General features: G+C 33.0%; 2 protein-coding genes across 13 annotated transcripts in view; one reads left to right on the forward strand and one right to left on the reverse strand.

The window, feature by feature from the left end:
• LOC123672359 (glutamate receptor ionotropic, kainate 2-like) overlaps positions 1-18,087 on the forward strand; it is a 528,220-nt gene that overhangs the window by 271,892 nt on the left and 238,241 nt on the right. The window lies entirely within an intron of this gene.
• LOC123672360 lies at positions 14,843-17,646 on the reverse strand. 2 transcript variants are annotated; one of them, XM_045606451.1, is made up of 4 exons: positions 17,470-17,646; positions 15,813-17,214; positions 15,560-15,738; positions 14,843-15,500 (listed from the first exon to the last, which is right to left on the reverse strand). In XM_045606451.1, exons 2-4 carry the CDS (start codon positions 17,172-17,174, stop codon positions 14,912-14,914), a joined length of 2,130 nt encoding a protein of 709 aa, XP_045462407.1. In that variant the 5' UTR covers positions 17,175-17,214; positions 17,470-17,646; the 3' UTR covers positions 14,843-14,911. The 2 variants fall into 2 exon arrangements, with proteins under 2 accessions (XP_045462407.1, XP_045462408.1); XM_045606452.1 differs by lacking the exon at positions 17,470-17,646 and having other exon boundaries at positions 15,813-17,423.

The raw sequence follows: 18,087 nt of genomic DNA on the forward strand, positions 1-18,087 counted from the left end.
ATAGATAAATTATGCTTATTTTGTGTCGTATGGTATGGATTTTGTTCCCCTACAGTTTTCGAAATATTTGTAGTTATTCCAGTGCGATGGATAAATGTAGCACACTTCATCTACGAGCATTGTATTATTTAATTATGCTTACGCTAATGCGTATAAATTTGTGTCTCAAATGAGATATTTTTGCCTTGCAGTGCATATTTACTAATTTCCTGTTCTATCTGCATATTTTCGAGATAAAATTTGTTTTCAAACCAATAGAAACAAGTCAAATAGAACCGTACCTCGAGAATATATTTGACAAATCCCAACCAACTTTAATGAGCTATTGTCTGCTCAATCCCTAAGAATCCCTAAGAATCGAACACACAGAACTAACACACCCAGGGCCGGAGTGACCGGGTGGGAAGAAAGTTGAGCTTCTCTTGGGGCATAATTCAAGGGCGCTACTAAATTGACCCTAGATCGTTCAAACATTAAATCAAAATTTCATGATGAAAATTGATTGTTTTTGAACCACTAGGTACTTGCATGAGATAATTATTGTGGGGGTGATCCAAAATTCAGTATCAAGATTTCAGGGGCGTATTTTTCAGGTCCAACTAAGAATTTTTTCTATGTGTCCGCAAACGCTTAATTTCTGTGTCAAAAAGCGTTAAAGTTCTTTTATTTCTAGTTAATGTTTAAGGAAACTTGTAATTTGCTTATAAACCAAAAAATTTTTTTTTCAATGTAGTAATAGGTTTTATCCTCAGTAAAAATTTTAATTTAATGCAGCCTATTACAAAAAATTATTTCACTTTTTCTCGATAACAATCACTGATGCGTAAGAGTAACAAAAACCAAAAAATTTATGAATATAATATAGCATTCATTTCATATATTAGAATTCACCAGCGCCGTACTGCAAAAGTTTATGAGGCGAAAAAATATATCCCTGTAGCTTCTTACAATCAGTCGGCTGCTGCGAAGCCTAAAACATAACCTATAGTCCTAATTTGATCTTAAGAGCTCAAAAACTGAAATAGCTATGAAGAAAAAACTAAAATAAAATCTTGAAACTTTTATGCCCCGTAGTTCGGTAACGAAGCGTTTGCGAACACAGGCTATTGAAAAAAGGCATTATTTTGACCTGAAAAATACGCCCTTAATATCTTGATACTGAATTTTAAATCACCCTGTATACTTACTCGATGTTTTTGTATTTTTCTATATTTGTATACCGAAGGATTGAGTGTAGCTCTAATTTTTGCGGACATTCTGTTTGCGACATTGAAAAAATTCACAACTTTTTTAACATATTAAGCAAAATACTCCAGACGAATCTTTATTGCGAAAAAACTATGTTCATACATTATACAATTCCACTATACAAAAGTTGTAAGGAATGAAATAACAAACAACGGTTGTAGAAGAAAAATGCGAAGCACAGAATGTTTTGGGACCTCGAATTGAAAAAAATCGTACCTATTAATAATGAACATGTTAAAAAATTGAACCATTTTACAATGGCCATATTTTCAATGAATTTTGAATTCAATATCATTTGTTTTACCGAGAATATTTTAAGCATTGAAAACCAAAATACCTTCTCCAAAAACATATATAATAAATTATTGGAAATGTTTTTTATAGGTTAAGTTAATTGAATAATAGTAGTTTTGCATAAAAATACCTTCAGTTTTAAATGAAAATACTGCTTATGATTGTTTTTCATTGTAAGATCTAACAAAATGAGGAAACTGTTGCCAGTAATTCAAATCCTTCGGACATAGTGGATCTTTCATGAGCGATAATAGGTGTAAATTTATATTTGACAATTTACTATATTATGTCCAATAGGTTTGTGTAATAGTGAAATTCTTTGAATTTATTGTGAGTATAGCAATATAATCTTCGAAAAATGTTTTATTTAATCTGATAAACAATTTTTTAATGCATATTTTTAATATTTAAGATGCATATTATATAGTATGAATTTTCTCAATGCATATTTATCCGAAGCCTAGTTATATAATTATTATGAGTTGTTGCATTGGAAGGCAGGCATTGGGTTGAGGTGGGGAAATTCATTTCTATGAGTCGACGTTTCCTTTTTATCTTCAGGAATACCTCATCACTCAGAAAGATTAATTAAGAATAGTAGTTAAGCTGATATATAAATATATTGAGATTAATTTAAGACGTTAACATATCTATCGGTAGATACATATTAGTTTGATAAAATAATATTTTAATTTCATGTTAAAGGATACCACGATAGGAATGTTCAATAAAACAGACAATATTGATTGTAGCAAGATGGCGTCAAGTGACGATGAGCATAGTGAAAACGAGAGTATCAAAAGCGACGAAAGTAATAGTTTAACAGAAAGTTATTATAAATGTTGTGCGAAAAAAACATGCACTATACAAGTATGTATAAATTGTGAAGGTATTTTTCACGGTTCCTGCGTGAAAAAGAAAAATATTAAAGTTCTGAGTAAACGTCATATAGAATGCTGTGATAAGATTCCTGACAAATAGAAGAAAATAAATAAAGAAGAAATATTGGAACTCGAAATTGAATATATAAGTAAGTTACTTGCTGAATGCCAGGAAAAGAACGAAGTATTAAAAGAAAACAATTCACTTTTAAAAGAAAATAATAGGTTATTATTATTACAATTGAACTCCATAAATAAAAAAAGTGAAACAAAAAATATATCACAATATGCAAACATTGTGAAGAATGGATGTCAAAATGATATAAACAAAATAGTTCCAAAAATATTAGTTCAAACGTCTGACAGAAGTAGCGAGAGACCTAACAAACATAACCTAAGCGTTGACCAGCAAACGCAACTGTCGCAACTTGGAAATAAACAAACAACTCGTAACCCTACGCATAGACAAGATATACCTAGGGCTGTAGAGATTAAGGATGATAACAACAAGGCAGAAAAAGGAGATGATTTCATACAAGTACGAAGAAAAAAATATCACAAAAGACTGGGCACTGCAACTGTGTCAGAAGAAGTAATAAAAACGGGGTTTTCAGGAGCGGAGAGGAAGGTATGGCTCAATATATACAGAGTTAACAATCATGTAACTACTGACATGATAGAAAGTTACATAAAAACCCAAAAGGGATTCGAGAATGAAAAAATAACAGTTACTGAGATACAAACAAAACCAACCCAACTAAAGAGTTTCTGTGTTACAGCACCATTAACCAGAAAAGATAATTTATATGAACCATCATTCTGGCCACCAAATGTAGGAATCAGAAGATTTAATTTTGAGATATATAAAAGTAATAATGGAGGGCATTTTTTAATTCAATAAATGACGACTGCAAGAGACCACATAAATATGAAGTAATAATCAAACCAATAATTTCAAAAATGAGTTTGATCCATCAAAATGTCCAATCTATCGGTAATACCATCAATAAATTGGAATATGGACTTCAGGACCATAAGGATTGCATGATATTATGTTTAACTGAACATTGGAAATCTAAAGAACAACTTATTAGTCTGCCAATAAAAGATTTCAATCTCATAGAAAGTTTCTGCAGAACAGAGGGTAGCCATGGAGGGTCAGCAGTTTATCTGCATAAATCGATTGAAGGAAAAACAAGAGAAGAACTTCAAAAATTCTCGCAATGTGGGTATATTGAATGTGCAGCAGTGGAATTTTATGGAAAGAACACAAATGTGATAGTTCTCACAATATATAGACCACCTAATGGGGATATGAAGACTTTCTTCTTTAAATTAGAAAATATTCTGGACAAAATTCATCAAGAAAATAAACTTATCATTATTGCGGGTGATTTTAATATAGAACTGTTGCAAATGAACAAAGATATATCGGAATTTATGAACCTTATGGAATCATTCAACCTCAATCCAACTGTTAATGAACCTACTAGAATTACAAATACATCAAGCTCTTCAATAGATAACATCTTCACAAACATTATAAAATGGGAAAGTCTTGTCTTCGATTTACATTAATCTGATCACCAAGCTCAAAAATTAACCTTCCACCTGGACAGCAATAAAAATAATAATATCTCTCATCGAAGATTTTTTGGACAAAAAGAGAAGGAAGAATTTCTGAAGAAATTATTCAATCAGGATTGGAATCCTGTGAAAGAGATTGCTGAAAACAATGTAAAACAGCAGTGGGATACTTTCGTGTCTATGTTTGGAAATATATTCAATGAAAATTTCCCTAAAAAAACATACGTTGAAAAAAAACATAAAAACATCTACAGAACACTCAAGATAGATGCTATAAAAACTAGACTGGATATTCTCTCCATGTTGAATAAGCAAGGCCATTTATTCACAGAGGAATACAGGAAGACAAAAGGGGAATATGATGATGCATTAGCTGAAGAAAAGAAAAGGATTTATGAAAATAGAGTAAACAAGTCGGACAACAAAAGTAAAACTATGTGGCAAATATGTAAGGAAATCACAGGTTGCGTTAGAGAAGTGAAGGATTGTCAAGTAAAAGGAACACTGGAGGAGGTTAGTGATAAATTTAATGAGCATTTCAACAACATAGTTACCACCCTTATAAATAATTTACCCATAACAACTACAGATTTTTCACATATGGAAACCATTAATGAATCCTTTTATCTAAAACCTACAACATCTACAGAAATTGAAAACCTAGGCAAGTCAATAAAAAACAAATCTAGCAGCGGAGAAGACGAAATTCCCATGATTATAACTAAGTTAGCATTACCAGCTGTCAGTGAAATAATGTCTGTCATCATCAACAAATCCTTCAAATATGGCATCTTTCCCGAATCACTGAAACTTGCATCAATAAAACCATTATTTAAGGAAGGAAAACCAGAAGATATAAACAACTACAGACCCATAAGTTTATTACCAGGATTTTCAATAATTTTTGAAATGTTGATGTCATCAAGGCTGATGAATTTTTTTGTTGAGAATGAGCTATTTACCGACGCCCAGCATGGTTACCTTCAAGGACGCATAACTCGAACAGCAATTTTTTGATTTGTGCAGTACATAATACAACAGCTTGAGCATAATAAAATGGCATTGGGTATATTTTTAGATTTTTCCAAAGCATATGATTCAATAGATACAATATATCTCTTACAAAAACTTGAATGTTATGGTGTAAGAGGAAATGCAAACAAATGGTTGAAATCATTTGTAACAAACAGGAAACAGAGAGTAACTATCACTCAAAATAATGTAACTGCCAAGTCTAAAATATTAACTCGCGCCACAGGAATTGACCAAGGAAGCACACTCGGAGGTATTTTGTTCATTATATATCTTAATGATCTAGGAGTATTATTGTTAAAAATTCAAGAATTTGTTGTTAATTATGTTGATGATACCAGTTTATTAGTAAGTGATGTAAATTTCGAAGAACTAACAAGGAAAGCTGGTCAATTATTTCTTAAGTCCAAAGCATGGTTTGACCAAAATAAATTAATATTGAATCAAAGTAAATCAAAAGCTATTCTATTTGATACAAGCAGATCACAAAAAGAAAAATCAAATATTATAAGTTGGCCAGGGTACAGTTTTCAGCTATCAGATTGTGTAAAATTTCTGGGAGTACACATTGACCAATTTCTTAATTGGCGTCAACACACTGAGATCCTGTCAATTAAATTAAGTAGAATATGTTTTGCATTGAGATCCATCACTAGATACTTGAATGAAAGAACTTTAAAAATAGTTTATTTTGGGAATTTTGAAGCAAATGTCAATTATGAAATAATATTTTGGGGAAATAATGAAAATTTGAATAAAATATTTTTGATACAAAAAAGGGCTTTCCGCATAGTTTTTCAGTTAAATTTTAGGGAATCTTGTAGGGGAAAATTTAGAAATAAGAATGTTTTCACAGTCTTTGGTCTATATTTGTTCGAATGTTTGTTGTTTCTGCACAAAAATAGGCACAATTTTACAGAAGAGAATTTAAATATATATACCATAAGATCTTTAGAAATAAACTTTCCTGCACATAGGTTAACATTAACAGAGAAATGTCCATCTTACATGAGTATAAGAGCTTTCAATAAGTTGCCTGATCAAATTAAATGTATATCAGATTACAAACTATTCAGGAATAAAATAAAGAATTTATTAATAATGTTAGAGCCATATAGTCTGGCAGAATATTTCGAAGGGGCGGTATAAGGGCCTGTAAATGTATGACGTCATTTCACTTAAATTTTTCTTTGTATAACATTGTATTTGTTTATTTGAAATGAAGAAGCATTATCTATCTATCTATAAAAATATATTCATCTACAAAATTTTCAGAACAAATAAAACAACTTCCAAAACAAACAAAACAACTCTCAAAACAAACAAAAAAAGTTTCAAAACAAACAAAACAACTTTCAAAACAAACATAAAATGATTACACAGTGTATAAATTAATAAATATGTTTTGAAATAGAAAAGGTATCGGGTGTGTAGTCAAACTTGAACAATTTTATCTCTTTATTGCTTCAGCCAAGCTTTCGGGCAATAACATGTTCTTCTTCAGGGCTACTGAAAATTACATAAAGTTGTAAAAAACACACAGAAATCAACAGAGCATTACTTACATCAATGTGAGTCTTAAAAGTTAAAATTATTACAATGTTCATATATAATATGTAATTTGGCAGGAATAACTATATTTTACTTAATCTTAACAACAGAATCAAACAAGTCAAATCTTGAAAGACATATGAACGAATAATGTCAAAGGTTAAAAACATATAAAAAACACAAAGACAAGAGACACAGAGAGGAACGACAACAGGGGACGAGTCACGTCACACAATGAGGAATGATAAGGCGTTTTATAGTGAGGGAATCATCTGTAATGCATAATCATCTAATTTGACTCATATTGATCAATTGAACGATGTTGCAATAAATAGAATTAATACCATTAAAATCTGAATAGATATTTAAATTTGTTTCATGGCTCATGATTTCAACCGCCTCCAAAAACTCTCTTTTATATTTGTTTCGCTCAGATCTTAAGCACCTAGCCTCTGAGAACTTCATAGTATGTCCCGTTTCATATATGTGTTGAGATAAACTAGTGGTTTGTCTCCCTTTTGTACAATCTCTAACATGTTCCTTTATTCTAGTATTCGAATTTCTGCCAGTTTGGCCTATATATGGTCTATTACATTCCATGCAATCTATTGAGTAAATTATTCCAGACTTGTTGGATGTTGGTGTTTCGTCCTTCATTTTTGAAAATACATATTTACCCAAAGTGCAAGGCATGCGTGTAGCAATTATTAGATCTTGATTGTTTGGTACATGGTTTCTAAAAGTTCTTATAATGGAAGGTGTGAAGGCAGGATGGTAAGGAATAGAGAGGAATTTCTTTGCAACAACTGGACTCTCCTCATCAATGGATGGAAGGTTATCATGTATCACCCTTGAGCCAGATTCTGTAATGCGGCCAGGGTTGTTAAACAAACATTTATTCAAAAATCTAGCAGGATAAGAATTTTTAAGGAGGAGGTGACGTAATCTATGGAGGCTAGACTGCAATAGATGAGGGCTCACTAACTTTTCTATTCGACTTTTTAATCCTATAATGGGGTTGATTTGATATTTAAAGTCATGTGAAGATTTAAAGTGGAGGTAACGACCAGATGTCATTGGTTTTTGATACCAATCTGTTCACACCTTGTCATCATCACTCCGTGTTAACTGCATGTCTAGGTAACTAAGAGTGGAGTTTACTTCTCGTTCATAAGTATATTTTATGTTATGATCTTGAGCATTGAGGGTGTCAACAACACTGATGAGTAAATCTGTTCGTACAATGCAAAACAAATCATCCACGTATTTTTTAATAACGATGGGAGTGTAATTTAATGGTTCAAAGGCCTTATCAAGCAAATCATCCACAACCATATCTGCAATAATGGGAGAAGCATCTCCTCCCATAGGAGCTCCTTTAATTTGTAGAAAAAAACGTCCCTGGAACTAGCAATAAGTGGTTCCGAACATAAGTTTGACACACTCCAAAAATTCTTCCTTCTATAAGGTGCAATGTGGCTCTATAGAATACCAAGGTGAAACGATACTTTTCAATGCGGCATCAAGTGTGATATTAGAAAAAAGAGACTCAATATCAAAACTGACCATATTATGGTTATCAGGAATGTTGAAATTTTGAATGATGTTTGAGAACTCAAAGGAATCTTCAACATGATAATTGTTATTGCTCCTGTCACGAGAATTGGACGAAATGTTGTTTCAAAAAAGATTGAGAGGCTTCAATATACACCAACCCGACACTCATCAAAGATATTAAAGCCTCTCAATCTTTTTTGAAACAACACCCTGACCTTGTTTCAACTAGGTCAGACAGAGGTAATATAAGTGTTCTTATGTCCAAGAGTACTTATGTTTAAAAATCTCTCGAACTTTTGGATGACCACAATTCATACGTTGAATTAGATAGTGAACCCACTGAGAAATTTCAGAATAAAATCAATCGTTTCATATTAAAATTAAAGAAAGAACAAAAAATTGATGCAAATCTTTCTGGAAAGTTAACCACATATAATTCTGTGGCACCAAAACTCTATTCTCTTCCCAAAATCCACCAACCCACTTTATCTGTCAGACCGATTGTTGCTTGCATTGATTCTCCCAATTCCAAACTTTCTAAGTTTATTGCCAACAATTCTCGTGACAGGAGCAATAACAATTATCATGTTAAAGATTCCTTTGAGTTCTCAAACATCATTCAAAATTTCAACATTCCTGATAACCATATAATGGTCAGTTTTGATATTGAGTCTCTTTTTTCTAATATCACACTTGATGCCGCATTGAAAAGTATCGTTTCACATTGGTATTCCATAGAGCCACATTGCACCTTGAAGAAGGAAGAATTTTTGGAGTGTGTCAAACTTATGTTCGGAACCACTTATTGCCAGTTCCAGGGACTTTTTTTTCTACAAATTAAAGGAGCTCCTATGGGAGGAGATGCTTCTCCCATTATTGCAGATATGGCTGTGGACGATTTGCTTGATAAGGCCTTTGAAGCATTAAATTACACTCCCATCGTTATTAAAAAATACGTGGATGATTTGTTTTGCATTGTACGAACAGATTTACTCATCAGTGTTGTTGACACCCTCAATGTTCAAGATCATAACATAAAATTTACTTATGAACGAGAAGTAAACTCCACTCTTAGTTACCTAGACATGCAGTTAACACGGAGTGATGATGACAAGGTGTGGACAGATTGGTATCAAAAACCAATGGCATCTGGTCGTTACCTCAACTTTAAATCTTCACATGACTTTAAATATAAAATCAACCTCATTATAGGATTGAAAAGTCGAATAAAAAAGTTAGTGAGCCCTCATCTATTGCAGTCTAGCCTCCATAGATTACGTCACCTCCTCCTTAAAAATTCTTATCCTGCTAGACTTTTGAATAAATGTTTGTTTAACAACCCTGGCCGCATTACAGAATCTGGCTCAAGGGTGATACATGATAACCTTCCATCCATTGATGAGGAGAGTCCAGTTGTTGCAAAGAAATTCCTCTCTATTCCTTACCATCCTGCCATCACACTTTCCATTATAAGAACTTTCAGAAACCATGTACCAAACAATCAAGATCTAATAATTGCTGCACGCATGCCTTACACTTTGGGTAAATATGTATTTTCAAAAATGAAGGACAAAACACCAACATCCAACAAGTCTGGAATAATTTACTCAGTAGATTGCATGGAATGTAATAGACCATATATAGGCCAAACTGGCAGAAATTTGAATACTAGAATAAAGGAACATGTTAGAGATTGTACAAAAGGGAGACAAACCACTGAATTATCTTAACACATATATGAAACGGGACATACTATGAAGTTCTCAGAGGCTAGGTGCTTAAGATCTGAGCGAAACAAATATAAAAGAGAGTTTTTGGAGGCGGTTGAAATCATGAGCCATGAAACAAATTTAAATATCTATTCAGATTTTAATGGTATTAATTCCATTTATTGCAACATCGTTCAATTGATCAATATGAGTCAAATTAGATGATGATGCATTACAGATGATTCCTTCACTATAAAACGCCTTATCATTCCTCATTGTGTGACGTCACTCGTCCTCTGTTGTCGTTCCTCTCTGTGTCTCTTGTCTTTGAATTTTTTCTATGTTTTTAACCTTTGACATTATTCGTTCATATGTCTTTTGAGATTTGACTAGTTTGATTCTGTTGTTAAGATTAAGTAAAATATAGTTATTCCTGCCAAATTACATATTATATATGAACATTGTAATAATTTTAACTTTTAAGACTCACATTGATGTAAGTTGAGCTGTGTTAATTTCTGTGTGTTTTTTACAACTTTATGTAATTTTCAGTAGCCCTGAAGATGGACAAGTTATTGTCCGAAAGCTTGGCTGAAGCAATAAAGAGATATAATTGTTCAAGTTTGACTACACACCCGATATCCTTTCTATTTCAAATTACAAATTGTTAGTCGAGATTTACAAGTATCATAGTTGATAAATAAGTATTTACTATAGATTTTTCGGTGATGTTTGTCACTTTCTCTCATTTTCTTTCATCATGTCATTACATACTTCCCAATGATTATTATTGCGGCGACAAACAGCCCAAAAGTGTCCGATGCTGCTTTCTAAGGCAGCTCCTTCATATGTGACGCAACTCCGCAAATTATGATATCTATCTGACATCATATTCAACTTTTTGGTATGGCACCCAAAATTAGTGGCAAAGGCTGTTCTCTAATACTTCCTGCACTTACAGTGTTTACTTCGATGAAAACTATATTTTCATAGATTCGTTCAGAATGTAGTGGCTGCCCACACTTGTTGCACTTCTTCATTAAAATAACCCCATCATCAATAGCAAATTGTAAAAATTCTATACCCTTTTGTGAAAATGTATTACAACAAATAATAGTGGCATGCTCAGAATTTAAAACATTTCCATAATTACATTTTCTCATTTCTTAGTAGCTCTTGAGATTAAAAATTTTCACCATATTATATATACCTAGTAATAATAATAATAATAATTTATTCATCCATAGCGACATATTACAAATACGTATTGGATAATTCAATAAAACAACAATAGAATGAAAAATTTCACATACTAGCCATTATTTAAAACATATTAAGTATATCAACTTCCTAACCTGATATGCTTACAACAATCAAAATATTCAGTTAGGGTATAGCAACATTGAGACATTAAGAAATCATTAACTGCCCTTCTGAAACTTTGTACACTTTCAATATCCCTATAGTTCTTTGGAAGGGAATTGAACAACTTAATTCACATATATCTGGGAGACCTCTCATATCCCACCAGAGAGTGACGTGGTATGATTAGTAGCGAAGAGTGTGTGATGGTAGCATGCTCAATTGACCTATGTTTCACCCTTAACAGAAAACTTTTATTTTTATATTCTAAGTAGTTCTTAAGCCTAAAGCAAACAAAAAGCGTTTTAGAAGAATTTAGAAACAACTTGTTTGATTCAAACCAATCACAGAATAATTTTATGTGCCTCTGTGCTTTACATAAAACGTCAGTGAGCAAGGTTCCCGAGCATAAGTTTGTAATGTCATCTGCGAACAATGTTAGATCCTCAGCATTCTCAACAATATCTGGCCAAGTCGTTGATATATAATAAAAAAGCAAGGGTCCAAGCACGGAGCCTTGGGGAACACCCGAGGAAATGTTCAAAATGGAGTAGTTTGACAATCGACTGATTGAACCAAATTCAGCAAAGATGTTTTTTGAAAACATGTGGAAAGTATTTTAGCTCTGATGCTTCAAACTTTCGTCAGACAATTTTTCATGGAAAGTTGCTCAGCCAAACTATATACAGGGTGTACACTTTTAAAATGACCTAACTTCAAGGGGAGATTTTACAAGTGATTTGTAACAAAAAATGTCATATAACACATGGTCGAAATGTTGGCGGTTATTCTTCAATTCAACATTTCTTGATTTCACGGAATTCATCATTTTTTTTCCATAAAAACAATTATATCTTATTCATTTCAGCATCCTCATTGAATTTGATCATATATTCCGAAAGAACAATAAATTTGCCTTAATAATAATATAATAATATAAGTATTTATTTCCAGAATTGTATGTACATTACAAAATGAAAACAAGTCACAAATTCTTTACAAAAAAAAATAAATCAATGAACTAATCACACCTATGATATTTGTGCATGACAAAAGTCTATAAATTCATTTATAGAATATGGTTCACATTTAATTGACAGTTCGAATAATTCTCTTTTGAAGAGTTTAATTTCTTTAATGGATCTTATTCTTCTGGGTAAATGATTGAACAGTTTCATACTCATATAGTAATTATTACACTCTGTACTCGTAAGTCTGTGAATAGGTAATAGATATTCAATCATTCTCCTGGTACGATTTACATTTTTACAATCTTGAAAGTAGGAGTTTATAGATATATAAACCAGGGGCAGTCAGTATATTATGTCTTCTAAATATACCCCTACATGATTCCCTGTATTTCATATTAAACATTATTCTTATAGCTAGCTTCTGAGTGATGAACACACGTTCAGCCTGAGTGCTTCCCCCCCAGAAAATAATTCCGTATGACATAATTGATTGAAAGTTTGCAAAATACACAATCCTCAAGGTGTCTACATCTACTCTATTTCTAATAGCTCTCAATGTGTATATGATTGTATGGAGTCTTTTCGTTACTGATTCACAATGCAACCCCCAACCAAGATTGTTCTCAATAAATACACCTAATAATTTAGTGTAAGATCTTATTTGAACTATTCCATTATCAAAATTAATAGTCTCTGGAAACGTTAGATTTGAGCGATTAGTTGAGAACATCAAAACATTGGTTTTGTTTCCATTCAGAACTAAGCCATTTTCAACACACCATTTCTCAATCACTGTCATTGATGTTCTTAAAGTATTCATGACATCTTCAATATTCTGGCCTGATATTGAAACATTAGCGTCATCGGCATATAAATATGTTTCAATATGTTCTTCTCTAGGTGTAACATGTTCAATTGCAATATTCTGTTGTGGTGAATTTGTTGAATGGGTAGTGGATGGCGAAGTTATAAAATCATTTTGAGGATTGAGAACTTTATAGAAAATTTCGGGTAAGTCGTCAATATATACTACGAATAGTATGGGTCCCACTATGGTTCCTTGCGGTACTCCCTTGTGTATGATTCTTTCGGATGATAGAATTCGCATTCCTTTGTGATACAAAAAAGTTATTTGTTTTCTATTGGTGAGGTAACTCTCAAAAAGTTTGAGTGGAATCCCTCTTATGCCGTACATTTTCAGTTTCCCCAATAAAATATTGTGATCTACAGAGTCGAAAGCCTTCGTAAAGTCTACAAACAGCCCTGCTGGTACTCTACCTTCCTCAAGGAGAAAAGTTATCTTCCGGAGGAATTCAAACAAAGCGGTTTCAGTGCTTTTGGTCTGGGTGAAACTATGCTGACTTCCCGACAAAACCTTGAATTTTTTGAAGAAGTTTACGAGACGGTTAGAAAGAACCTTTTCAAAGATCTTGGCGAATGAGGTAACCAAACTAATCGGTCTGTAGTTTGAAATATCGTCCAAATCACCATTTTTATGACAAGGTTTCACAAGGGTCTTCCTAAGGGCATCTGGGAAAATGCCTGAGTTAAATACACAATTCATTATGAAACAAATCGGTTTTATTATTAATGAAAAGTGACGTTTTATTACATTTATTGGGACCTCATCATATCCACAAGACGTTTTATTTTTCATCAACTTAACTACATCCCGCAACCCTGACTCCAAAACTTCGAAAAGATAAAATGAGTTGGACAAAGGAGTTTTTGAAGTTGAATTTTTATCAGTGGCATGAGAACTGCTGGGGTTTGGGGATACAGAGATGGGTGGTATTGTGAAAAAATCATTAAACTGATCTGCCAACTGGGACATTTTGGCACTACTATCAGTATATCCACCAGGAAGTTTATTCTCAGCTGATGCATTCTTATGATTTATGTCCTTGATGACATTCCATACTGCTTTTGATCTATTTTGGGCATTTTTTATTAAAGATGAATAAAAACTTCGTTTACTAAAACTTAGAGTCTCATCGTATCGTCGTTTACAATTTTTATATGCATTCAAAAACTCTGAATTATGTCTGGATATGAGAAATAAAAAATCCAACTCATTCCTCATTGACTGAATTTCGGGTGTTATCGCAGCTTTTTTAGGACTCGTATTTATAGATTTAATAGGAAATGCTAGCTTAAAAGTCTCGAGAAATGTGTCAGAAAAAAAGTTCCACATTTCATCTATATGGTCATCAGGGATGTCATAAAGTCTTGACCAGTTGATATTCAAAAGAAGATCCGTGAAAATATGATGGTTTTCTTCCTTAAATAATTTTTTTTGCTGGTAAGCTTTCTCCAGCAAGTATCACTTTGAAAAGTAAATTTCTGGCTGGAATGGTCTGAAAGATGTTCCTCAATTATCATGGTAACCCCTTCAATGTTTGATATCGCCGTTCCGGTGAAACAATGACGTAACTGAAGTTTAATGAATTTTTCAGGAGAGAGGAAAAACTGATTTGAAATTATTAGATGTAGGTTTTGAAGAAGTGAATTCATTTCATTTGCAACGATTTTATGAGAACTAAGAGTTGATCATGGATACATTCAATTGATGTAAATTTGAATTGAGCATTGTAATAACTTAATGTTGATTTTGTAATTATGTCATTGTTTCACCAAAAATGTTGAATCAAAATGCAGCGTTTTTGTCAATATTTTTAATGGGTGAGAATCAATAGTAGGTACATTTAAATGATATGAGTTATAAAACAGAATCATAAAAATACTTATAAAACTCGGGAATTATTCTGTTGTCAACTAAACTCTTCAGATCTCTTTTTTTATTTTCTGTTATTGTAATTTTTTGTGTGTAAGCAGGTTTTGTTTTAATTTCTTTGATAGGCCGTAATTCGGAAACACGTCTCTTCTTTGGTCTGAATATTATTCTATCCCATTCCTTTTGGTTGAAACTTACTTTGTAACGAATAACGTCGCTTCCTTTCTGAAATTCAAGTTGTCTTACGTCACTTATTTTAAATTCTTTCCCATCGACGTTTTTCGATAAATTCGGAGCGATTTCTCCATATAAATCTTTTAAATCAAAGAAATTATTGAAATTCATTTCCTTCACAACAAGAGGATTGCCTCTTTTTTTTGAATTTCTTATTAGTGAAATATATTGGTCGGGCACGTAAATTGGCCCTGAGTTTTTAGCCCTTTTCAAATTTTTCTCCACAATACTATGTACAGCATCACCCTCGTTCTGAGTGTGCCCGCGAACAAGATATTTATGCGTAATTGTATTAATATTATACGCGTCCACTGCATATAAATAAGCTGCGATCATATATCTGAAATCAGATAGAAAAGTATATTTAATTTAAGGATAATAGGGTATTTCATGAAATACCTATTCTTTTGCTGGCCTCCACAGTTGTCAGAATAAAACACTATGTCGACACCAGGGTTCGATTTTGCAAGTTCTTCAAGATATAACATTATGCAGGTACCAATTTCGTTAACTCCCCTGTGGCCTAAACCTTCATGCCAAAAATAGCAGAGAGATTTATCCCTTCCAATTTCGGTTACCTGTAATATCAATTTGATTGAAAAACTTCAAATCAACAACCTACAACATTACCAAAAATGTTTTTTTTACTTACAGTAAAATTGTAGCAATTCAATCGACTTTTATAAAAAAATGCTGATGATTGCCCAGTTGGGACAGGTAATACAGCCTGCAGATCGTATACGGCTAACACAACTTCATTATTTTTGGCTCTTTCCTTGTCCTTGTCCTTTTCTTCTCTACTTAATTTTTTTTCTTGTAGATGTTCATTATATTTATTCTCCAAGGCTTCTTTATCATCACCAACTGAATTCTTGAAGGACTCGCAAAAATCACACTGATCCTTTTTAGGTATAAAGAATCCTATATTGTATTCAGTATTAAATATTCTCGCATACATATCATAGCTGGCAGTTGTTTCTCGGGTAGAAGATCTTTCACTTACATAGTGCCTATGTAATTCAGCAATCGAAAGACCACCGTCAATGAATTCTCTTGTAGTATCCTTTCGGACATAGTGACTCTCAACCCTTGGAATGGCATTAATATGGTCTCGTACCGACTTCACTATTTCTTCATCCGCCTTTTTATGTTTGCCGTGCTTTCCTCGCTTATCTTCAGCTACAATTCCAGTACCTGATAATTTCGACTCAATGACTGTTCGGAGTTTTCTCTCAGTTATTCCAAGGGTACGGATTAAAAATAATTTGCATACGCGAATTTTCCCTCCATTAACGACAAGATAAAATGCACTGTTTGGTTTACGGGGCACTCCAGAGGTGACTCGCCTATATTTAAGTTGAAGTTGTTCAATACACGAACCCAAGAAATCTCGTTGTCTCTGTAATGAACCCATTCCCCAATACTCCCTGAAAATCTGAGCTCTTGCATTCTCGGAAAATTTCTTTGAACATGCTAAAACGCATTTATCTGGACAAGGTGGTGCCATCTCCTTTGCCGGCATCAGTTTTCCTGTTCTGGACTTATAGCTCTTTCCACTATTCTTTAAGCTTTTGGCTTTTACGCTTGCCCAATTTTCGGTTCTGCGTAACCTCTTTTTACCTTTTTTACGTTGTGGGGAATTTTCTTTGCATTCTATAGCCTCTGAAATTTTGGGCAACTCTTGGACAATTGTTTCAGTTTCTGCGTCTATAGAGTTTAACGAACTGCCTAACGAATCGTTGTCACTTGCAGGCTCGTAATTGTCACTCGAACCTGCAGAAAAATCGCTTCTTGAACTTGTCTCCTCACGGTACAAATTTTCTTTAGTTCTAGTTATTCTAAGTTTGATTGAGCCTTCATTTTCTATGACATAGTTATTAGAAATATCAAGTAACGTATTTTCTTCAGGATTTGAAGTGGAGCATCCAGGCAGTGCAGAAATAACTCTTGAATTAGCTTCATTTTGATCTCCAAAAAGAGCGAGATTAACTATCTTTTCGGCTCTTGAATTCATATTAAGTACCTGGTTCAAGACTTGTATCTTCTTAAAGTTTCTGTAAAAAAGTCAAACATAAAGTAACAGTGGAATTTTTAATTATTCGAACAAAAGGAACGCTGTAGCCTTATTTTTATTACAAAAATCTTTTTGACATAAGATCAATCAACGACATTATTTCGAAGGAATAACGTCAAAAAATACATTTATGACATACCAAAACATATGAATTTGGATCAATATTGCCACAAAGAACAGTTGTGACATAAAAACTAAAAAAAAATAAAATAAAAATGACACAATGTACACTTACGTCGTTGTTCTCCTGAACTGGTGCACACAAATTTCAACTATTACGTTTAACTATGCAATTACGTCGTTTTACCACTAAAACAGTAACTCCTCCCGGGAAGTCTAACACGCAACTGACCTATGTGTCGTTATTTTCCAAGATAAAGGGGTGAAACTTCAATAATGTAACAATGACGTATTTGCCATCTTGCGGCCGTTGACGGTTGTACACTTACGTCGTTCTTTTTCCGTATAGATGCATCAATTTAGGACCTAATAGTGCTGTTGAGTCAAAATGTCAAAAATTTGCAGTTACGTCATTGTTTCACCGGAACGGCGATATGATGTTGTCTAAACAAGTTGATCTGTTCAAAGTTTTTCTACTGGGTTCCATCGTTGAAAACTTGAGATTAAACGACTCAAGAATGGCATGAAACATTTTTGATTCATCTGAGATAGTCAATAAATCAATATTGAAATCGCCAGCAATAATGAATGTTTTGCACTTATCAAGTAAAATCATGAGTTTTTCAAAAAATATTTCAATATTACTCAGAGCTAAAGTGTTAGGACGATAAATGCAAATAATTAGGTACTTATCTGAACCAATTATTACTTGACATGCGCAACATTCAAACGA

Source organism: Harmonia axyridis, chromosome 2, assembly GCF_914767665.1.
Source record: "Harmonia axyridis chromosome 2, icHarAxyr1.1, whole genome shotgun sequence".
Taxonomy (NCBI): domain Eukaryota; kingdom Metazoa; phylum Arthropoda; class Insecta; order Coleoptera; family Coccinellidae; genus Harmonia; species Harmonia axyridis.

What these genes read in the sequence shown, in the direction of transcription:
- LOC123672360 (XM_045606451.1), bottom strand. Translation starts at nt 17,174, where the DNA reads ATGAATTCAAGAGCCGAAAAGATAGTTAATCTCGCTCTTTTTGGAGAT. An exon ending in TGAATTGCTACAATTTTACT is followed by an intron (nt 15,739 to 15,812) that starts GTAAGTAAAAAA and finishes TTGATATTACAG; the next exon opens with GTAACCGAAATTGGAAGGGA. An exon ending in GGAGGCCAGCAAAAGAATAG is followed by an intron (nt 15,501 to 15,559) that starts GTATTTCATGAA and finishes ATCTGATTTCAG; the next exon opens with ATATATGATCGCAGCTTATT.